At 31.2% G+C, this 20958-nt stretch overlaps 2 protein-coding genes across 17 annotated transcripts in view; both read right to left on the bottom strand.

The window, feature by feature from the left end:
* The window catches only part of LOC143235400 (uncharacterized), a 28742-nt gene extending 27644 nt beyond the window's left edge, over positions 1-1098 (bottom strand). Inside the window, 1 exon segment of the mRNA XM_076473535.1 lies at positions 737-1098. Within this exon segment, the coding sequence (XP_076329650.1) occupies positions 737-764 (28 nt within the window). The 5' untranslated portion in view covers positions 765-1098.
* Positions 1099-4291: 3193 nt separating this feature from the next.
* The window catches only part of LOC143235393 (focal adhesion kinase 1-like), a 122275-nt gene continuing 105608 nt past the window's right edge, over positions 4292-20958 (bottom strand). For 14 of the 16 annotated variants that reach the window (XM_076473510.1, XM_076473512.1, XM_076473519.1 and 11 more), the window contains 6 exons: positions 17812-17952; positions 17135-17273; positions 16018-16091; positions 15040-15195; positions 12684-12764; positions 4292-7942 (listed from right to left, as the gene is read on the bottom strand). In XM_076473510.1, coding sequence (XP_076329625.1) covers positions 7469-7942; positions 12684-12764; positions 15040-15195; positions 16018-16091; positions 17135-17273; positions 17812-17952 — 1065 coding nt within the window. In that variant the 3' untranslated portion in view covers positions 4292-7468. The remainder of the gene's footprint in view (positions 7943-12683; positions 12765-15039; positions 15196-16017; positions 16092-17134; positions 17274-17811; positions 17953-20958) is intronic. The other 2 variants (XM_076473522.1, XM_076473508.1) reach the window with 1 other exon arrangement.

Here is a 20958-nt window from a genome sequence, read left to right as displayed (position 1 = left end):
TGTTTGAATTACACGCAAGGCTACACGAGGTATATCTGCGCTCGCCGTACCGATGTTAGCAGTGAAATATTAGACGGAGAGTAGCTAACTAGTCATCACAATCCACTGCTAACGTTTGGGGTTCTCTTCTACAAGTTAAGAGTGGGATTTACCGTAACATAATGACATCCCTACGGTTGAAAAGGCGAGCATGTTTGGTGTGACGGGGATCCAGCTCTGCAACTCTTAGTTGTAAGACAAGCGTTCTAACCACCTGGTCACATATGTTTAATCAAGGTTTATCAAAAATATTTTAATTGTTAACCTGCTTGAAACAGTGACTGTTAAACGAAGCTTCGTTTTGCTTAAGTCAGCTGTAGTTCTTTTAATTGGCCGCTCTTGCAATATAATATTACTGTATACATCTGTATGAGTATCACACGTAACATTAAATAACTGTATATAAGCAATGTGCGTGTTATTAATTTTAATTTAAAATATAAAAACATAATTAGTCCTATATCAAGTATTTTAAAACAAAGTGGGAATGTTTTATTTCATTTATATGGATTAAGGTAGGTATTGTGGCAATATCAGTAAATTATACAAACTTGTATTATTATAGTTTGGTATCTACTATTCATTACACTTATAACCTTACAGTCCTTTGACTTGTATAGTAACAATAAAATAAACATCGGACAGCATAAGTTGGGGTGTTTATGTTTTACTAACTGCAAAACAAAATCGATCTTACCTGGAAATAACTCGTCTTTATTTTCCATCTTTTTAAGTTCTAGACGTTGACCTTCTCAAAGTATTTCTATATATGACGAAAAGTGTAATGTTAGTGTAAACAGCTAGGAAGACCTTGGCAACTTTGTAAGAGCGCATGCGTATGCATATGAGGCGAAGTTCAATGAGATAACTAACCATGTTAAACGCGACCCATTTTTAAAAAAAGATCCAGACCAGGATCAAAACAAATGTTCAAATTACATTTTTTTCATAAACAACAAAATATTTTAATGTTAAAGTTTAAAGGGCAAAATGATCTCGCAATACATGGATATCCCTCACCCTATTCTCTACTTGATCACTTTTACACCACTGTTTAATAAAATACATACACCCTTGTGCAAATTAATTGAAACAAGAAAGAAAATAACAATTTTTTTCAATTTTTTTGCGTTTTATTTCTGAGAATCCAAAAATTACTCACAAATTAATACATGATATGACCGCCTTTATTTTTCAGAAGATCATTAATCTGCTTTGGCATCGAGTCCACGAGTTCACTGCAATCTTTACTGATTTTTGGATCGCAGTACCACACCTCAATTAGTTTATCTTTCGTAGTACAGTCTTTTCCCCGAAGTCTTTCTTTACAAATCGCCCAAAAATTTTCAATAGGATTTAAGTCCAGAGAGTTTCCAGGCCAGTCCAGCACCTTTATTCGCGTTGTAGTCATAAAATTCTTCACAAGTTTCGATGTGTGGCACGGAGCCAAATCTTGCTGAAAAATGCCAGATCCATCTGGAAATCTCTTTTTCAATTCTGGAACAACTCTTCTCTGCAAAACTTTGATGTACTGTGGTCTTCGCATCATACCTTCTGCGATATGTAAGCCTCCGACGCCATAGGAGGTGAAAAAGCTCCAAAACATCTTCTTCAAGGTATGTTTTACGAACTGATTGATATGAGATTCTCGAAGTTTCTCACCTAGAGATCTGCAAACATGCAGACTTCTTTGATCCTGTACGAAGAAATGAGTCTCGTCACTGAATAAAACCTTTCTCTATTGTTCTTGCTTCCAGTTCTTGTATTTCAGACCCCATTGATACCTTTTTTTCTTCATTGAGTTGGTAAGAAGTTGTTTTTTGACTGGTCTCCTTGCCCTTCGACCGACATCAAGAAGCCTACGACGAACCGTTGAAGAGCTGACTTTTATTCCTTTGACCTCCAAATTTCTTTTTATGGCATCACTTGTCTTCCGTGGATCTTTTACACACTCCCTAACCACGTACGCGTCGTCTCTTCGCGTTGTTTTCCTTTTTCGGCCACATCTTTTACGTTTCGGTACTCACATTGGCCTTGATCACACAGCTGACGGTCGATAGACTAACACCAACAACGTCCGCGATTTCCCTGTAAGTCATACCGGTGTGCTCGTACAGTGTCACAATCTTTGTACGCTTTCTAGAAGTCACGTCAATTGTGTATGACGACTGATTAGCAGTAAAACAAATAGCCTCATTTTTGAGAAAAGTCTAACGCAATTTCGAATGACGTAATATTCCTCAAGTTTTCGTCATATATCTCAAAAATCGATCGACCGTATGCAAAACACAGCTAATGACGCCGTCTGTGTGAAAAATGACTATTAAAGGAAATTAGTGGGTTCAGCGATCCTACACCAGCCGTCATGCTGAAAATATTGTAAAATGATTATTTGTTTCAATTAATTTGCACAAGGGTGTATTTCAGAAACTGTTCAAAAATCATTACATTCCAATAATCACTTTGTACAAACAGAACATTTTTGTTAGGATTTCGTAACTAAATTCGAATTCTAATATTAAAATATCGCTTATATTGTCTTTAAACACAACAGTAACTTAATGTATGGTTTACATCATATTACAAGGGTTAGAAACAGTAAAATTTATTCCAGAGTCAATAGTTCGAGTTGTTAATCACGTATGATTTCCCAGCCATTCTATCATGACGCTCGGACGTCTAGATATTTCTGTTTCGAAATCTGACCACCTTACACTGCAGGAGGAATGAAACTTAACCGAAATAAGCACAACATATGGCAATTATTTTTGTTAAATAGAACAGTTTTTACTATGATAGATGTTCTCAAATTTCACGATTCGTGATCCTACATTGTTATTACGTTTTCAAATACAAATTGGACTACCACATTGTAATTTTCTATACTTACTGCTTGCTTTTGATTTTATTTATATATACATCATGCGTTCTTATATAAACATATTACTTCTGAACTGTAACCTAGTATAAAAACTTCCTATTTTATGATTTTATATAATGTGCTGCCACCTTGTTGTGAACTTTCATACAAAACAAAATTACAACTTGTCATATAAACATTGTATTACCACATTGTTATAAGTTTGCACATAAAATAGTATTAATGATTTATATAAACACTGTGCTGCCACCTTGTTGTAAGCTTCCATATAAAACAAATTATCAACTTATTATATATTGTGCTGCTCCCTTTTTGTGAGTCGGCATAAAAATAGTATCAATGTGTAATCTAAACATCGTGCCACTACCTTGTTGTTAGTTTCCATATCTGTATGGGCAGAATTGTGTCAATTTATGATGGTATATACAATTATACTGCTATTATGTATAACAGTGTCGATTTATGATGTTATATAGCATTATGCTGCTACTATGTACAGTGGAGCGCCGTTAAGCCGCGGACCAGTAAACCGCGAAATCGCTTAAGCCGCTGTAGCAGTCTTGTCCCAAAATTTTTGATGTATTAAATCTACTACCTGGCTTTTTAAAGTTTCTCACACTCTCATTGTCTTTATAACTTCAAGGGGATATTTAAAAAAGGATTTGCTTTAATTTGGGAAATAAATAAAATATATTACAATAGAAATCGACCGTTAATCTCCCTTCGGTATTAAAAAATTAATAATTTATGCAACTGCGCAATATCGCTACCACGAGATTTAAAATGCGGCCCGCATGTAACACGGAGCTGTTGGCGACTTCGGCTTTTCAGTCACAAAGGTTTAAGCCGCGGTTAAGCAGGTTGACCCCCCAAATACCGCGGCTTAACGGCGCTCCACTGTATACAGAATGGCTTTCCAAATTGTTTTTCAGTTTCACACATTCATCCACTCAAGTTATAATTTTAACAGTTACATCTATATGCTCATGTCTTAAATTTTCACACATTTATTAAACCCTATAGGATATCTATATTCAACAGTTACAATTCTGTAGAAACTTGAAAGGATTCAACTTTCAGCGCAATGAGAACAGATAAAAATATATTGGGTTTGGTTTGTTTTGAATTTTGCGCAAAGCTACATGAGGGCTATCTGCGCTAGCCGTCCCTAATTTAGCAGTGTAAGACAAGAGGGAAGACAGCTAGTCATCATCACCCACCACCAACTCTTGGAATACTCTTTTACCAACGAATAGTACGATTGAACGTAACATTATAACGCCCTCACGGCTGAAAGAACGAGGAGGTTTACTGTGAAAAGTTTAGGTGTGAATAAACATGTAGTTCGCTTAAATCACTCCACGAAGTAAAGCAGGTAAATTAAAACTTTATTTTAGTCTCGGTAAATCACTCTGAACATTTTGTATACATACATACATAGGTACATCTACACAGCAACGAATAAAAAAAAGAAAAAAAAAGGAGAAAAACTGATCACCTTATTTAGTCACTTATTATCAGTTCACTTGTTTCCCAGACCTGTGACTTTTACACCGAAAACGGCCCAAGCAATACAATGTCTGAACAAAGTTTGAGTAAGTAGATACAATAAAATTAAAAAGTTCAAAAACCAAAATTAAAATGATCAAAGGCGGTCAGGAGAATGATTAGTGATCATAAAAACGCCTTAAGGGAAAAAAAGTCATCTTAAGCTGATGAATGTTACTTTAATATAATAACTCAATATTTTTATTAAACACTAATAACATCGTCATTAACTTACAGCACAGTCTGCTGATGAAAATAGGGTTAATTAGTAAGTGATAACGTACTTTTTATGACAATATGAATGAAACCTAGCAACTAGGAATTTCTATCACCACATCAAGAAGTAACTTAAATACGTCTTTGATAAATAACCAGTATTTCGTAATTCACAAAACCTCAGAATATACAGTAACTATTTAACAGATGCAAAATATATAGAGCTTATAGTTTTATTAATAGTTGGAATTCTAGCTTGTTTAAACACATGCCGTTCCCTTAAATATACATTAAACAAAAGCATTAAAAGCAATTATTAACACTACTCATTTTTAGGTCTGCAACTTTAGTTTTTAGCTTGCAATGTAATATGGGCTTATTTTAAAACAGCAATTGTTAAGCCTAATATATAAATTAAAATTTTTCACAACATTAAAATGTTAAAACAAACTGTTCAGGAAAAAAGTTATTCCACTGTGTTCTAAATTACTTTGCCATATTGCTTCTTTAGAAAAATACATAAAAATCATTAAAAAATAAATCTACTTAGAACTAACAAAGTTATAATAATTCCTAGATATTATATTTCAGCTTTTCTAAAGCTGTATTCTAAGTTAATTTCAAAACTTAACCTTCCATTTGTAATCACAAAAACCAGAAAAATAAATTATGTTTCATAAGAAATGTTCATGTACATAAAGGTATTCAAATTAACAGGACATTAATATTATGAAACAATACTATAACCAGAAATTAAATTTTGGTAGAACTAGTTCCAGAGTTTGATGTATATTTTTATTTTCAAATATGTTATATGAATACTGATTAAACATTAAACTAGCTTTATTAAAGTTGAAAATGACTTTATTCACATTCTGCAACACAAAATTTACTTTTAATATAATTAAATAAGTCAAAATATCTTTATTCTACTAATTTAAAATCTGTTACAAAATGACATCAGATTTCCTTTATATTACTCAATAGAATTTTTCTTTGACAATGGACTGAGTAATTGTTTAGTGTTTGAGTTACAAGAAAACAATGAGATAACCAGATGCCATTAAAAGTCAGAGGTTACTAGAATTGGATCTAATAAAACGTTTCCAGGCTGTAACAGAGGTGTAGGAGAGAGAGGTGGGGGAAAGGTTTATTTGATAAAACAAAGCAGGGAATGTGCACTACATATGCACCCATTATGACGAGGGTCCACGTCTTAGTTTAGAGTCCTGTAAGCTCTTCACTTCTGGATTCAATTTTATGTGTTCTTCTATTTTTCCGAGAGTAATTTTCCTAATTTTGTTTCACTTTTACTAGGAGAGAGTAATCATGAACAATATAGACAGAATAAAAATCTACTACAAAAACAAAGCAAATAAAATAAGACACAGCAAGTTGAGAAAAATTAAGGTTGTAGCAACAAAAACATCAGGTAAAATCAATCATTTTTATAAACTTTTCTGATAAATATACATTTCCATCTACTGAAAAAACCAAATCTACACAATTTCATTAATGAGTGATTACACAAACCTGAGATCAAGTCATTGGTACGAAAGGGTTGTCCAGGGCTATGCAGACAACAGTGACCAGGATTTATGTGTAATGCTAGGTCATGTCAAAGCTCAAAAGTTCTTCTCCCACAAAATGAATAAACATGACTATAATTTACATCCACAGCATGTTCTTTTCCTTTTTAAAAGTTTATTGTTATATTCTGTGAACTCTGCAATCTGTATATATTTCTCTAACAATAAAAAACTTCTTAATAATTATGCATCTTATATAACCATGTTTGGCAGCTACATCTGATCTTAAGCAAAGTTTCTTACTTTTTCTTATGACAAGAAATCACTTAAATTACAATGCTTGTCTGGAATATTAATACATAATCATACAAATAATAAATACAATGAATGTCCATACACTTAGGAAATAAAGTATATTTAGTTTTAGTACAAAGCTACACAATGAGATGTTCTTCCCATGTGTACTGAGTCCCAAATTTAAACAATACAGAATCTGAAGCTTACTGCTGTATACTTTGAAGCCTGTCACATGTAGCAACACTTACAGATAATATTTGCTTCTGGCAGGAAATGGATTAAACCTTTATTACATATATATTCACTGTTTACAAGTTAACAGATGTGAATATTATTAAGTTATAAACCTGTAATATTGCTTTTGCTGTATTATTTCTATCACTGTAATGGAATAGTTTTATTCTTGTATTATTGCTTGAAACTTTCACTTATGCATTACTTGTGTGAAAAGAAAATCAGACTTTGAAAAAGTTTAACAGGAGTAGTAAAGCACAGATAACAATGTATGTGAAGAAAAAGTTGAAGTTCTATTTTCTAAAATCTAGTTGTAAGTTTTAATTCAGCAGTTTGGGGTACAAAATAAATGAGTAATCGAACTTAAAGAGCAGCAATTGTATAACAAGGAAAGCTTGGTAACTCTGGAACTAAGATCCTCTGACATCTGGACAACCCTTCCTTTTTCTCTCTTTCTAATGAACACTTGTGTAAGTAAAGGTATTGACCAGTGGTGACTACAACAATTACGCATTTTACACCAGACACCACCACATCAGGCTTAATGTCATCGATATGTAACATAAATACATAGAAGATTGCCAGTCTGGTCAACTAAAACTGGTTCTGTACACTGGAAGCTTGGTTAAGGGTCCCCTCATAAAGAGAATGATAAGGCGACTTTGTAGACCACAGCGCAATGTCAATAATCACTATAACAATGGAAAGATATAAGAGAAGTCCACTAAGTAATGTCATATCCACTTTCACTTGCTCCAGCAACAAGGGGCTTTGACACAGTTATTGAAGCCAGGGGTTCTTGGGTCTCCATTGTGTTCAGAGTACTGTCTTTTATGGTTGTTACCATAAGAGCCCTCAGTGGATTAGTAACCACTTCTTGATGGACCTTGTTTCCCCTTTCCACAAACTCCACTGACCTAGGGGCATCTGGAGAAGGCAAACTGCTTGAAGGTGTAGACATACAGGTTGGGTCTGTTTCATCCAAAAAGACAGACTGATTAGATTGGAAAATAGCTATCCGAACACCATCCACTGCATCCAGAAGATTCTTGGCATCCATAGCAAGAACATGAGCAGCTGACAACATGCTCTTTCGATAATCCCCATCAAGAGTAGTTCTACTGTACCTCTGAGCCTGTTTCAAAGCTTGTACTAAACTTCCCATATCTTTACTAAGAACTCTATGAGCCATTTCAATCTACAGTAATGAAAGGAAAATACTTTAGCAAGAAAAAAGAACACCCCCCCAAAAAATCAAAACTTAAACTTTCAATTTGTGCTAAAGCTTGACAAACAGATTTAGGTATAAATATTATTTCTTATAAACCTGCTTTAAGGGTAACATTACAACACTAAATTAAATATGTTACAGATTAGCAGACTGCTTTAGATGTAACTATTAACTCTTCTAAATCTGCCTCAAGAATAATATTACAACACTAAATTAAACATGTTATAGATTCATGAACTACTTTAAATATAAGAATTAACTGTTTAATGCTCAGATGGGTGAAATATGCCTCAAGAGTAAAATTAGAGAAAATAAACTTGTAGTTATTTCTACACACATTTGAACACAAAAATAAAATCTTCAAAGTTGAAATGTATTCACAACTGTCTTGGGTGTCATGGTATAAAAATAACTGTTTACTTTTCTACTTTAAAACGTCTTTAGGCAACTGATTTAAGCATATGAGAAAGCTTTTCTGTAAAAACAAAAATTCACCCAGTTCAACAGCAATTTGTGCAGAAATTAAAATCAAGATGATATAAACATAGTTTGATAACATGATGCTAGAAGAAATGGCTTCTACTACAGTTACATCCCTGATCATTACTTAAAGTTTGCTTAAGAATAACCAGACATAGATCCATGATATTGTATTATACGTACAACAATTCACACATCCCTGTTATAACATTTATCAATCATACAAATCCCTGAAAGATTACAGTTGTAAAGATTAGCAATAAATATATCAGCAAATTGAAAAAAAAACTATGATATTTTAATTGTAATTTAAGCATTATAAAGACTGAAAAGCTGTTAAATTTAATTATTACTTCTCACCTATATAGGTACATTTACCTATTTATTTTGGAAACATTAACCTAGTTCACTTACTGGCTCTCAATTCCCCATGAACTTCAACACTCCCTTTATAAATGTTTACTGTTGTTCAAAATTATTCTCTAGCACTCACGTTATTATTTGCATTTACTGTAGGAATATACTGCAGATTAAGTGAACATACATTGAAACATTCAATAAATATATTACTATTCATCATCAGATATTATCACTCTCAATCTTCTGAGACACTTTGAAGATCCTTTCCTTATGTGGCATGTTACACCATGCTCCAGGGCACTGTTATACACCAAAGTTTCCCATAAGCTTATGTATATAGTGTATGATTCAGAGTGTATCTGTAAATAATAATTACTAAATCTGGGCAACCTGGGAGAAAACTCTTGATAATCAGAAACAATATTAGGCATGGTGAAACAAATCACGTATTCTTTCAAAACAATATATTCTTTGCTTGCTATGTACTTCAATAAAATATTCATTAATTTATATGGTATAGTGAGCTATCATATTTTTTATAACATTACATGTTTGACATCAGATGCAACAACAGTTAGATAATTTATTTTATCATTTGACTGTTGTATATATAATAATTAAAATGGTTAATTTTAACAACTTCATAGAATTTTACAGCTTTTACTTAGAATTTTGTACAACGGAAACACAAACATGTACTTACATAAATGTGACAGCTATCTTACCTAGTCATTACATTTTATATACATGTACTTACATAAATGTGACAGCTATCTTACCTAGTCATTACATTTTATATACATGTACTTACATAAATGTGACAGCTATCTTACCTAGTCATTACATTTTATATACATGTACTTACATAAATGTGACAGCTATCTTACCTAGTCATTACATTTTATATACATGTACTTACATAAATGTGACAGCTATCTTACCTAGTCATTATATTTTATATACATGTACTTACATAAATGTGACAGCTATCTTACCTAGTCATTACATTTTATATACATGTACTTACATAAATGTGACAGCTATCTTACCTAGTCATTACATTTTATATACATGTACTTACATAAATGTGACAGCTATCTTACCTAGTCATTACATTTTATATACATGTACTTACATAAATGTGACAGCTATCTTACCTAGTCATTATATTTTATATACATGTACTTACATAAATGTGACAGCTATCTTACCTAGTCATTACATTTTATATACATGTACTTACATAAATGTGACAGCTATCTTACCTAGTCATTACATTTTATATACATGTACTTACATAAATGTGACAGCTATCTTACCTAGTCATTACATTTTATATACATGTACTTACATAAATGTGACAGCTATCTTACCTAGTCATTACATTTTATATACATGTACTTACATAAATGTGACAGCTATCTTACCTAGTCATTACATTTTATATACATGTACTTACATAAATGTGACAGCTATCTTACCTAGTCATTACATTTTATATACATGTACTTACATAAATGTGACAGCTATCTTACCTAGTCATTACATTTTATATACATGTACTTACATAAATGTGACAGCTATCTTACCTAGTCATTATATTTTATATACATGTACTTACATAAATGTGACAGCTATCTTACCTAGTCATTATATTTTATATACATGTACTTACATAAATGTGACAGCTATCTTACCTAGTCATTACATTTTATATACATATACTTACATAAATGTGACAGCTATCTTACCTAGTCATTACATTTTATATACATGTACTTACATAAATGTGACAGCTATCTTACCTAGTCATTATATTTTATATACATGTACTTACATAAATGTGACAGCTATCTTCCCTAGTCATTATATTTTATATACATGTACTTACATAAATGTGACAGCTATCTTACCTAGTCATTACATTTTATATACATGTACTTACATAAATGTGACAGCTATCTTACCTAGTCATTACATTTTATATACATGTACTTACATAAATGTGACAGCTATCTTACCTAGTCATTACATTTTATATACATGTACTTACATAAATGTGACAGCTATCTTACCTAGTCATTACATTTTATATACATGTACTTACATAAATGTGACAGCTATCTTACCTAGTTATTATATTTTACATACATGTACTTACATAAATGTGAAAGTTAGTTTGTCTAGTTATTATATTTTACATACATGTACTTACATAAATGTGAAACTTAGTTTGTCTAGTTATTATATTTTACATACATGTACTTACATAAATGTGAAGCTATCTTACGCAGTCATTACATTTTATATACATGTACTTACATAAATGTGAAGCTATCTTACCCAGTCATTACATTTTATATACATGTACTTACATAAATGTGACAGCTATCTTACCTAGTTATTATATTTTACATACATGTACTTACATAAATGTGAAAGTTAGTTTGTCTAGTTATTATATTTTATGTGCATGTACTTACATTAGGTGAAAGCTAGTTTACCTAGTTTTCATATTTTATATAAACGTATATGACAACTATTTTCTTTAGTTTAGTTACTGTTTTAAATACAAATACTTACATAAAATATATGTTACCATATTTTAAATTGAGATAATTATATAAAAGTTAATGCTAGTTTACCTAGTTATCATGTTTTAAGTACAGGTTGTTTGATATACAGGACCATTTATTGTAAGAGTTATTGTTTGGTGAATTAAGGTTTAATGATTACTTAGTTTTGATAACAAGTGTGAAAAGTTGATTATTTTAAAAACAATAGTTATGACAAATTTCATTTCATAACTCATTAAGAGTTGTACAGTGTGTGTACATTAAGTGAGTATTATTACATTATAGCTTATACTTACATTATAGCTTACAGTTTATAGAAAGCTCGATGCCTCAGTAAGAAACATACAAATATGTGTGACCAAGTGAGTGCAAGTGAAATAAAGTAGATAAAAGCAAAATGAAAGTAAAGTCAGAAAAAGGTGAGAAAGTATGAAATTAGCAAGCATGCGAGTGATTAACCATTACAGGAGGTATTTTAAAATTTGTTTCACAGTAAAATAGAGACAAGGAGAGTAATTTGTCTTGTTAAAAGGCATTCTAAAGTAACTGAACCCATCTGTGTGGACTGTGATAAAAAGAGACAATTATGTAAAGTTTAAGATACAACTGTGGTGTCCCATAGATTAACATAAGCAAATCTATCAGAGATGGTACAGTAAAAAACAAAGTACAAAAAAACAATACACCTTGTCAATTGGATTATAAAGTAACTGAATCAATCTGAGCGAACCAGAAGAAAAGAGAATTACTTAGTTTTAAACATCACTGTGATATTCTATAATGAACAGAATTTTGTACATGCATTTGTTTTGAATATATTATATTAAAATAAGTGGATTGTGTGCTGTCTGTTTATTGTTCGAATTTATCACCAACAAATCACAGATGCCTAATGTAAAGATTCCAAGCCCTGTAATAAAACCCTGACACAGGTACTTACATAAAAATGACACCTATTTTCCACAGTTATTATATTTTAAATACAGGTTCTTATATAAAAGTCCCAAGATGCCATGTTTTTAATATGGGGACTTACATAAAAGCTAGTTTACCTAATTATTATGTTTTAAATAGAGGTATTTATGCAAAAGTGATAGCTATTTTTTCTGGATACCGTGCTGAAACATGAGTACTTATATAAAAGTGATAGCCATTATCCCTAATTATCATGTCTTAAATACAGTACTTACATATAAGTATATGTAATATATATAACATGTGAATATATTTCCCACAGTTGTTGTTTTAAACACACTACTGGTTAATTTACTTTTCCTTTAATGCTTAATTACCTCTTTGTGAGAATCCACAGGGAATTGAGGAATTAGCTCATCCACACTGGCTAATAAACTTCGAAGTTCAAGCCCCACATGCTAAAAAGCACCAACCATGTGTTATTATGAGAGTTTAAGGTTAATTAATTATTTAGGATAATTTAAAATGTACTCATGTAAAGCAACAAGTGAATTAACAATAAAATTAGCTCTACATCTACTTCGTATACATATATGTTTGTAATTTGAAATTTTTATAATACCATAAAAATGTTAAAACATTGCTAGTTAACTTGAATTAAAATTTGTGCATTTACATCCCGTAACATGATTTACAGTTCTATTATAGAAAAAAACACTATTAACAGTCTTTGCAATCTTCTGAATTTCAACTACACTAGAATCAATATTGTATAATAGTTAATAACTAGATTTATGAACAACGAGGCACAATCCAACATCATTTGATCCAGTGTTCTTTATGCATTTTTTTGATTAAACATTGCAATTATCAGAATATGATACATAACAGAAAGATATCACATTTCATTTTTTCATGAAATATTGACAAAAAACTGACATTTATTACATGGATCTCAAAAAAACCGAAACTGTAATCTGTAAATGTTAAGCTAAAAATAGCCTGAGTGAAAGTACCAAGCCTTTATGAAATACGTCTTAAACAGTTTGTGTGGAAATCATTGTTCAGTTTTAAATATTTTTCAATAAATGTATTAACAAATCATTGTTGTTTTGCTTCCATTTTATGTATCCTCCAATATGAGTACATTACAATAAAAAAATACTTTAACATACAATGAATAAATATAGTTGCACACATGACTCATGTTCATAAGTATAAAACTATAGTTCCACGTGAAAGAGAAACCTTGCTTTTGTTTTTTCCTTCTTAATATACAAATATACAGTATAGAATATTATTACAGAAACTGTGTGGAAAAATAGTATAAAGAGGCAAATAATGTGGGAATGTTCCACATTATATTACCCTTTTATTGGGTAAAATTGAGCTGAACCAGAGTACAGTTACAGGTTGATAATCTTCAGTGTAACTGGTTTCTTCATAAAATACCACACCAGTATGAAATTTATAAAAATACTATGCCTAGTAATAGTAATGTGATTCTACTCATGATCCTCAGAATTAAAATTCTTCATGAAAAACATGCCATTATCAAAGTTTTAGTTGGTCATGTTTACTCCAGGTAAAAATTTTTGGCATCATTTTATGTTTCAGTAGAAGCAGTAGAGTCTGTTCTGAAGATGGTAAGTGAAACTGAAACTATCATTTTAGGAGGAGTTAAGATAGAAAATGTGTATGTGAATGTTACCTCAAGAATAGTAAGATACAAATTAGTATGAAATGGTTTCAGTGGAGGTGTAATTGTTCAAATCTGGAAATCATTTCTAACAAAATAGGTAACCAACTCAAGAGAAAGTTGAAATAGATATCACATCACACACACTGGAATATGAAAAGAAGAGATGCATGCTTTACATGGATGAATTAAAGTTCAAACTGTTTCACAAAAATCAACAACAATTTGCTTTACAAAACAAAAAGAGAGAATAATGATATCACAGTCAATGTGCATCATCTAGAGTGATACAGTAGAGGATCAGTATAAGTTTGCGGCTGCATATTAACTAATGATGGTGACAGTCTATTCGAAACTGATGGCACCACATATGTTCACAAGTACAGGAAAGTTTCGTTCCATAAAGGCATTTCCTCATGAAATAATCAATGGGTAGTAATTCTCCTTTGATCAAAATAATGATTTTAATTATACAGTAAATGTGGTGAAACAATATGTTAATGATAAAGAAGCTGATGAAATACTCAAAACAATAGCTTCATCTACACAAAGTTCCAGCATAAAAAGTCTTGAGACTATATAAAAAGATGAGCATACAACTTGGTTGAAATTTGAAGAGTAATGCAATACATTTGAAACAATATTCTATAATAATATATTAATAAGCTGTACAACAGCAATGAAAACACTACGTAATGGTCAATGGAAAGCCTAACAAAGAAAATACTGGTGCATTGTGACAATGTCTTGTACCATGAATAAATTTACCATCTCTCAATATTTGTAATTTCTGTATGTGCTCTGCTTGTGTGTTTTTAACACTATTTTAATTAGTATATGTGTACCTGAGAAATGCTTGTATCCACAATAAAACTACAATATCCCCATTGGTGTTCTTTCAGTTTTGGGATTGTTATCAATGGGTACATATATAATTATAAACACTGACACAATATTTTACTTCCTGTGTGTATTGCGTATAATATTAATCAAAAGACACAAAGCACCAAGTAACAGTAAACAAAATGTCTAACCTTTACTAGATCCAAGTACTCTGAAGCTTTGCCACGCTGAACACCTTGAGAAAGCTGCATCACTGCACGAACAACATTAGTTGTGCACTCATAAACTTTATCTCCAGTCCTGTCCAGATCTGCTGTGGGGCCTGGTTCTACAGGCTTAGCTTCTTCCTATATTAAGAAAACCTAGTCAATTTTCTCTTGTTAATCTGCTAGTTGCTAGTTTGGTATATCTTAGAAATAACTACTTATTTTTCAGAAACTTTCTTCTAATGCCAAATGCCTTATTATGTTTTGTTTGCATTGAAACTGTTTTTTTTTTCTTTCATTGCTGCATCTAACTGCATATTAAAAACACATCCTACACCAGCAAACAAGTCACAATAAAGGATACGATATGACTGTTTGTTTTTCAAATTTTGTGCAAAGCTACACAAGGGCTATCTTTGCTAGCCATCCATAATTTAGCAGTATAAGATTAGTTGGAAGACATCTAGCCATCACCACCTGCCACCAACTCTTGAGCTACTGTTATCAATGAATAATGTGACTGACCATCATATTATAATGCCCCAATGACTGAAAAGGCAAGCTCCTAACAGGGATTCAAACCCATGATGCTTAGATTATATGTGTCCTAACCACCTGGCCATACCAGGCTGGCTATGGCAGTAGACCCACAATAATCATTATTCATTAGGTAAAATCATATTGCCATTTTCATAAGGACAGTAAAATATTTAAATACTGAGAAAATACAAAGAGTTTGTATGCTTGTCTGTTTTTACACACAAAGCTAAGCAGTGGGTAATCTGTGCTGTGCCCACCATAAGTATTGAAACAAACTCTTTTTAGTAGAAGGTTTATCACTGAGCTACTGACAGTTTTCACAGTGAGAAAGTAAAACATTCTCCTAAAACAGATGAAAAAACACAACATTACCTACAACATTATGAATATGATCAGATAATAAAGTATATTGACAGAACTCACTTTTACTGATGTTGTGGATGGCAAAGGTTCTGTTGTTCCATTAGACAATCTGGAATGACCTAAACTAGAAATTTCTGAAAAAGATGTAAAAAAACAAAACAAAAACATTCAGACAGAATACTTTCATTCATTTTGTAGTTTTTCTACTACAATATTATACAAAATACCACTAATCATCTTCAAATGATTTAACAAAGAGCAGATATATCTCCACACCAAAATAAAAATCAGTGACATTTTCAGTCATCTAACTGCAAAACATACTTTAAAACAACTCTGTGAGTAATTAACAAGTCATTACAATCAAGACAACTCCAGTTACAAACTCAGTGTCATTACACAAAATAACAAGAAAAAATCAAAACATTTTAGTTCCAACACCTTAAATATTTCATGCTGAATAGAATAACAAAATGATAAAATAAACAGAATCACCTAACAATTACTGAAGTACTTTCACACCATGTTCTTAAAGAGTAATTTATTTTTCAATAACTTATATTCTAGAGGGTAAATACTGTTATGAAGAGACAAGCTAACAAAATCTTCTGCAGATTCTATTACAAAAACAAAAAGTAAATACATTTTTAACTTTCTCTTCACATAGTGTTTCTTCTGGAGGAATGAAACATTGCATATTTAACAGCAAATCAAAATTTTGAAGTTTATTTAATAATAAGCATATAATCTGACAGATTCTGTGTGGCTCATCTCTTGGAATACTGCAGACTACAAGAACTGCTGCCTCACTCACGTTATGGGGTGGTTTGTTGAGTGTGATACTGCAGACTACAAGAACTGCTGCCTCACTCACGTTATGGGGTGGTTTGTTGAGTGTGATACTGCAAACTACAAGAACTGCTGCCTCACTCACCTTGTGGGGTGGTTTGTTGAGTGTGATACTGCAGACTACAAGAACTGCTGCCTCACTCACGTTATGGGGTGGTTTGTTGAGTGTGATACTGCAGACTACAAGAACTGCTGCCTCACTCACGTTATGGGGTGGTTTGTTGAGTGTGATACTGCAGACTACAAGAACTGCTGCTTCACTCACCTTGTGGGGTGGTTTGTTGAGTGTGATACTGCAAACTACATTAAGAACTGCTGCTTCACTCACCTTGTGGGGTGGTTTGTTGATTGTGACCAACAGATACTGGTGATCCTGGCACTCTTTCAATGTCTAGACTGTCAGAGTCTGATCCTAATGACCTGTCACTACAGGATGACCTTTTTTTGGTCTGTATCAGAGGTTGCTGCTATAATACAGGACAGAATATTTAACACTGTTCTTCAATTCAAAGAAACATTTGAATTTTGGATCAAATAACAAAAATAATTTATGGAACACTCAAAATGAGATTATTACTCATGAAAATAATTATTATATCACAATTTCTAACAAACAAACATGAAAAAAAGAGAAAATATAATTTTTAGGTTAATGCTGAATGAACTATTGATACTGAAAAGCTTTTGCTTAAATCATACCATAAAAAGGTATAAAGCAAAAGAAGTTTTTTGTGCTAAAAATGTATATTCTTACACAATAGAAAATGAGACCACTACAAATTATACACTTTGTAAACAGAAGTAAAAGTTTTTAAATAAGGACTGTACATAATAAAATCTTTAGAGATTGTATCCTCCTAACTCTGTCCATCCTGTTGGGTATGTAATCATTCTGTGGGTACCAATGATTACTCTTTAATGTTAACACTAGATATTTAAGATTAAAATGCTCCAAGGTTTATGGAATCTCTTCAATTGCTGTAATATAATTAGACATTTACTTACAACGGCAGGAACAAAGTGACTTTCTTCTTCTACCAGCCAACGAGAATCTTCCTGTGATTCCTTACGTTGCTTCTGTATCTTCATTTCAAGGAACTGTTGTTCAACCTCATTCATTGGTGGTTGTTCTTCTTTATCTAGGTCCTGAAGTGAAAATTGGAATCAATGAGCAGTCAGAGAGAAAAGATCAATCACCAAGTTAAAAATATTTATTACTGAATACCTTTAGTGTTTTAGTTTCATAAATAAACCTTATAAGTATTATAAATGACACTAGAATTATATAAAAGGTGGCTGAAAATATTTGGTTCAGCAAACAAATGAAAATATTCACAAGATTTGCTCAAAGTACCATTCCTGGAATCTACAAAACCAGGTTTATGGAACACCCTGAATATTACAAATGAGCTTGAGAGTTGGGTACCTTTTCATGAACTCTGATAAATTAAAGAACTGCCTTAGACCTACTTATTTTGAAAATAAAACTATCTTTCAGTTATGACCAAGAAAAATAAAACATTATTTTTACATTTCTACTAGAGTGATAACTCAAACTACAGGTAATTAATAAAGCATGCTATTAATTACAAAATGTTATAAAATAGTAGTTGCTCTTTCATGTCTTCATCTTATATACATATGTTAAGCAAGTTTGGTAGTTATGTTATTACACAAGCACCACATATAACATAACCAGTTGTATTATTGGTTATCATCATAAGCTTACTGAACTTACTGTATGTATTTCAAGTTCTTATGCTCACTAAAGAACAATGTACTGTGAAAGAGAAAATTCATTTTTTTCCCATGATTGTTGAGATATTTACTGTTCATTTATTACTTCTTTTTACCATTTAGTTTAGCTATAAATTTTGCTTTAACACTCTCAATATTATCTTGGTTGATCTGACTGAACATGAGTACTTTGTACTTGCCACAAGCTTTTTAAATTTAAATTTAAAACTAAAGATACTTTTTTCATCTCAAAAATCTTAAATTTACTTTGTGTAATCCTTAAAACCTCCTAAATGCATTTCAAATTTTTCTTTTAAGTTAAATTTTATAGTTTATTTGTTATTTTCTCCACCTGATCTCAAAGCAGAACTGGTCAATTTGACCAACAAAACACAAAAATAAATTTAAATTGCCCATTTTTTTTCTAGAAAGACTTCAAAATTGTAGGATGAAACTACATTCATTTATTCTAAGTCGCTCTAACTTTTAAGATGTATATATAATTAAATTATATTGTTTTATTAACCTTTTAACTGTGTAACTACTATCTGCACCATTATCAGTTGTACATCACCAAGGTAATGTGCAGCTCATATTACACTAAAAAGTTACATTACCCACAAACTGTTCACGTGCCTTGTGAAACATTTTTATTATTATTTACTTTACATAATCTAATCTTAACTAACCTAAAAGGATCCTTATTTTTTACACTTTAGTTACTTTTATAGTTATACATACAGAATAAACATGAAAAACAGGAAATACTTCATAAATCTTTTTTCTTTATGTCAATTGTCAAAGTGAGTTAACCCTAATTTTTTATAATAATGATAGTAATGAATTTAATTTTTATTTAATTAAATAATGCACCACATAATGTTGACTAAGAAGATGCAAAAAGTAAAGTAGACATTCTTTTACTTCTCAAAATTTTTCTGGCTTTCTAACTATGTGATATATATTTTTTTTATTGCATTAGTGATTTACTAATATTTATGATAAATTGTTCATTAATAGTGTTATGAAGTCCTGGCTAGGCACTCATTTGTTAACCATATTTTTTGGTAAGTGTTGAATTTATTTCTAAGTATTGTTATTGTGAATAAATTGTCTTTTTATTGTTGAACCTTAATTGTAGTGGCATGTTCATTTTAGATTGTTACAGCAAGTAACAAAAGGTAGCATTTCAATTATTTTCCATAATGCATTCCATGAGTAATATTTTACTCAGCCTCAAACCTCCTTGTTTTTTCAACTTAAGTGGGGAAATGGTGGTCAGGACAATACTAAACTGAACAAGGGTTTTTTAGACACAGTGTTCCAGCCAGACTGAGGTAGTTAATGCAGCAAATTTATCTATAAAAGATATTTAATCACTGTACTTTTCAACTTATCTACATCAAATAAGCAGAGCTTCATCATGCACATCACAATAAATTGACTGAATTAGTTTAGCTTACCATTCATGCAAACAACTCATAAATGATCATTCAGTTTAAAAAAAAAAAAAAGCAAAAATGCTTTTTTCATACTTATCTATTTACAAAATATTATTGCAGCAGGCAGACAAATCAAGGTAAGTGTGATGATTAACTGTAAGTTTAATTCTGAAAACAAATACTTTTCAACTCTGCAAAATCTGCTTGTTATAACTTACCCAAATGGAGAAATCTGGTACACTAAAAAAGAAATAAACAAAAAATCTTTATTCAACAATCCATTAAAAAGAAAAAACAAGAAAGGAAGGTTCACCTGTCAGATCAATAAAATCAGCCTTCAGTAAATACTGGTATCTACACTAGACAAGCTTAGTCCATGCACATGATCTTGAGGAAAGCAAAATATGATAGGTAGGAATGACAAAGCAAACATTTAAAGCAGAGCCCATGCACCTTTTAACACTCATTTATTATATTATTTTTCATTTACATACATATAAGCAATAGAGCAAGATTAAGCAGCTGTTATTTCACTCAAAGAGCAAAGAACTGTGTTAAGGATGCCAATTTTCTTTAGTGTAATATTCTAAAGTAATGAATTTGTAATGGAGTGATAGCCACTGCTTGAAGCAATATTTTTCAAGTATTTAAGAGTTTTTTTGAAACATTTATTAGCTGATTTTGTTCTGGCAGTATTGGTCAAAGATTTACTTTCCAAAACCTATCTTTTCTTCAATTTGTTTTTTCTGTACATTCAGAAAAAAATAAAATAAAATAATTTTATATATGTTAACTGTGTCAATGAATAAACAGAATCTAAAAGGTCTAATTCTAAATCTTTTCCAGGTTTTTGACTGGCATATTCAATATTATACCAGGAAATAATTACAAAACTTTACAAAATATGGTTTGAAACCACTAACAAATGCCAAAACATTTCAAAAATTGTTACACACAAATATATCTTTTACAA

This window comes from Tachypleus tridentatus, chromosome 12 (genome assembly GCF_004210375.1).
Source record: "Tachypleus tridentatus isolate NWPU-2018 chromosome 12, ASM421037v1, whole genome shotgun sequence".
NCBI classification, from domain to species: Eukaryota; Metazoa; Arthropoda; class Merostomata; order Xiphosura; family Limulidae; genus Tachypleus; species Tachypleus tridentatus.
This window is presented reverse-complemented; position numbering and strand designations above follow the sequence as displayed.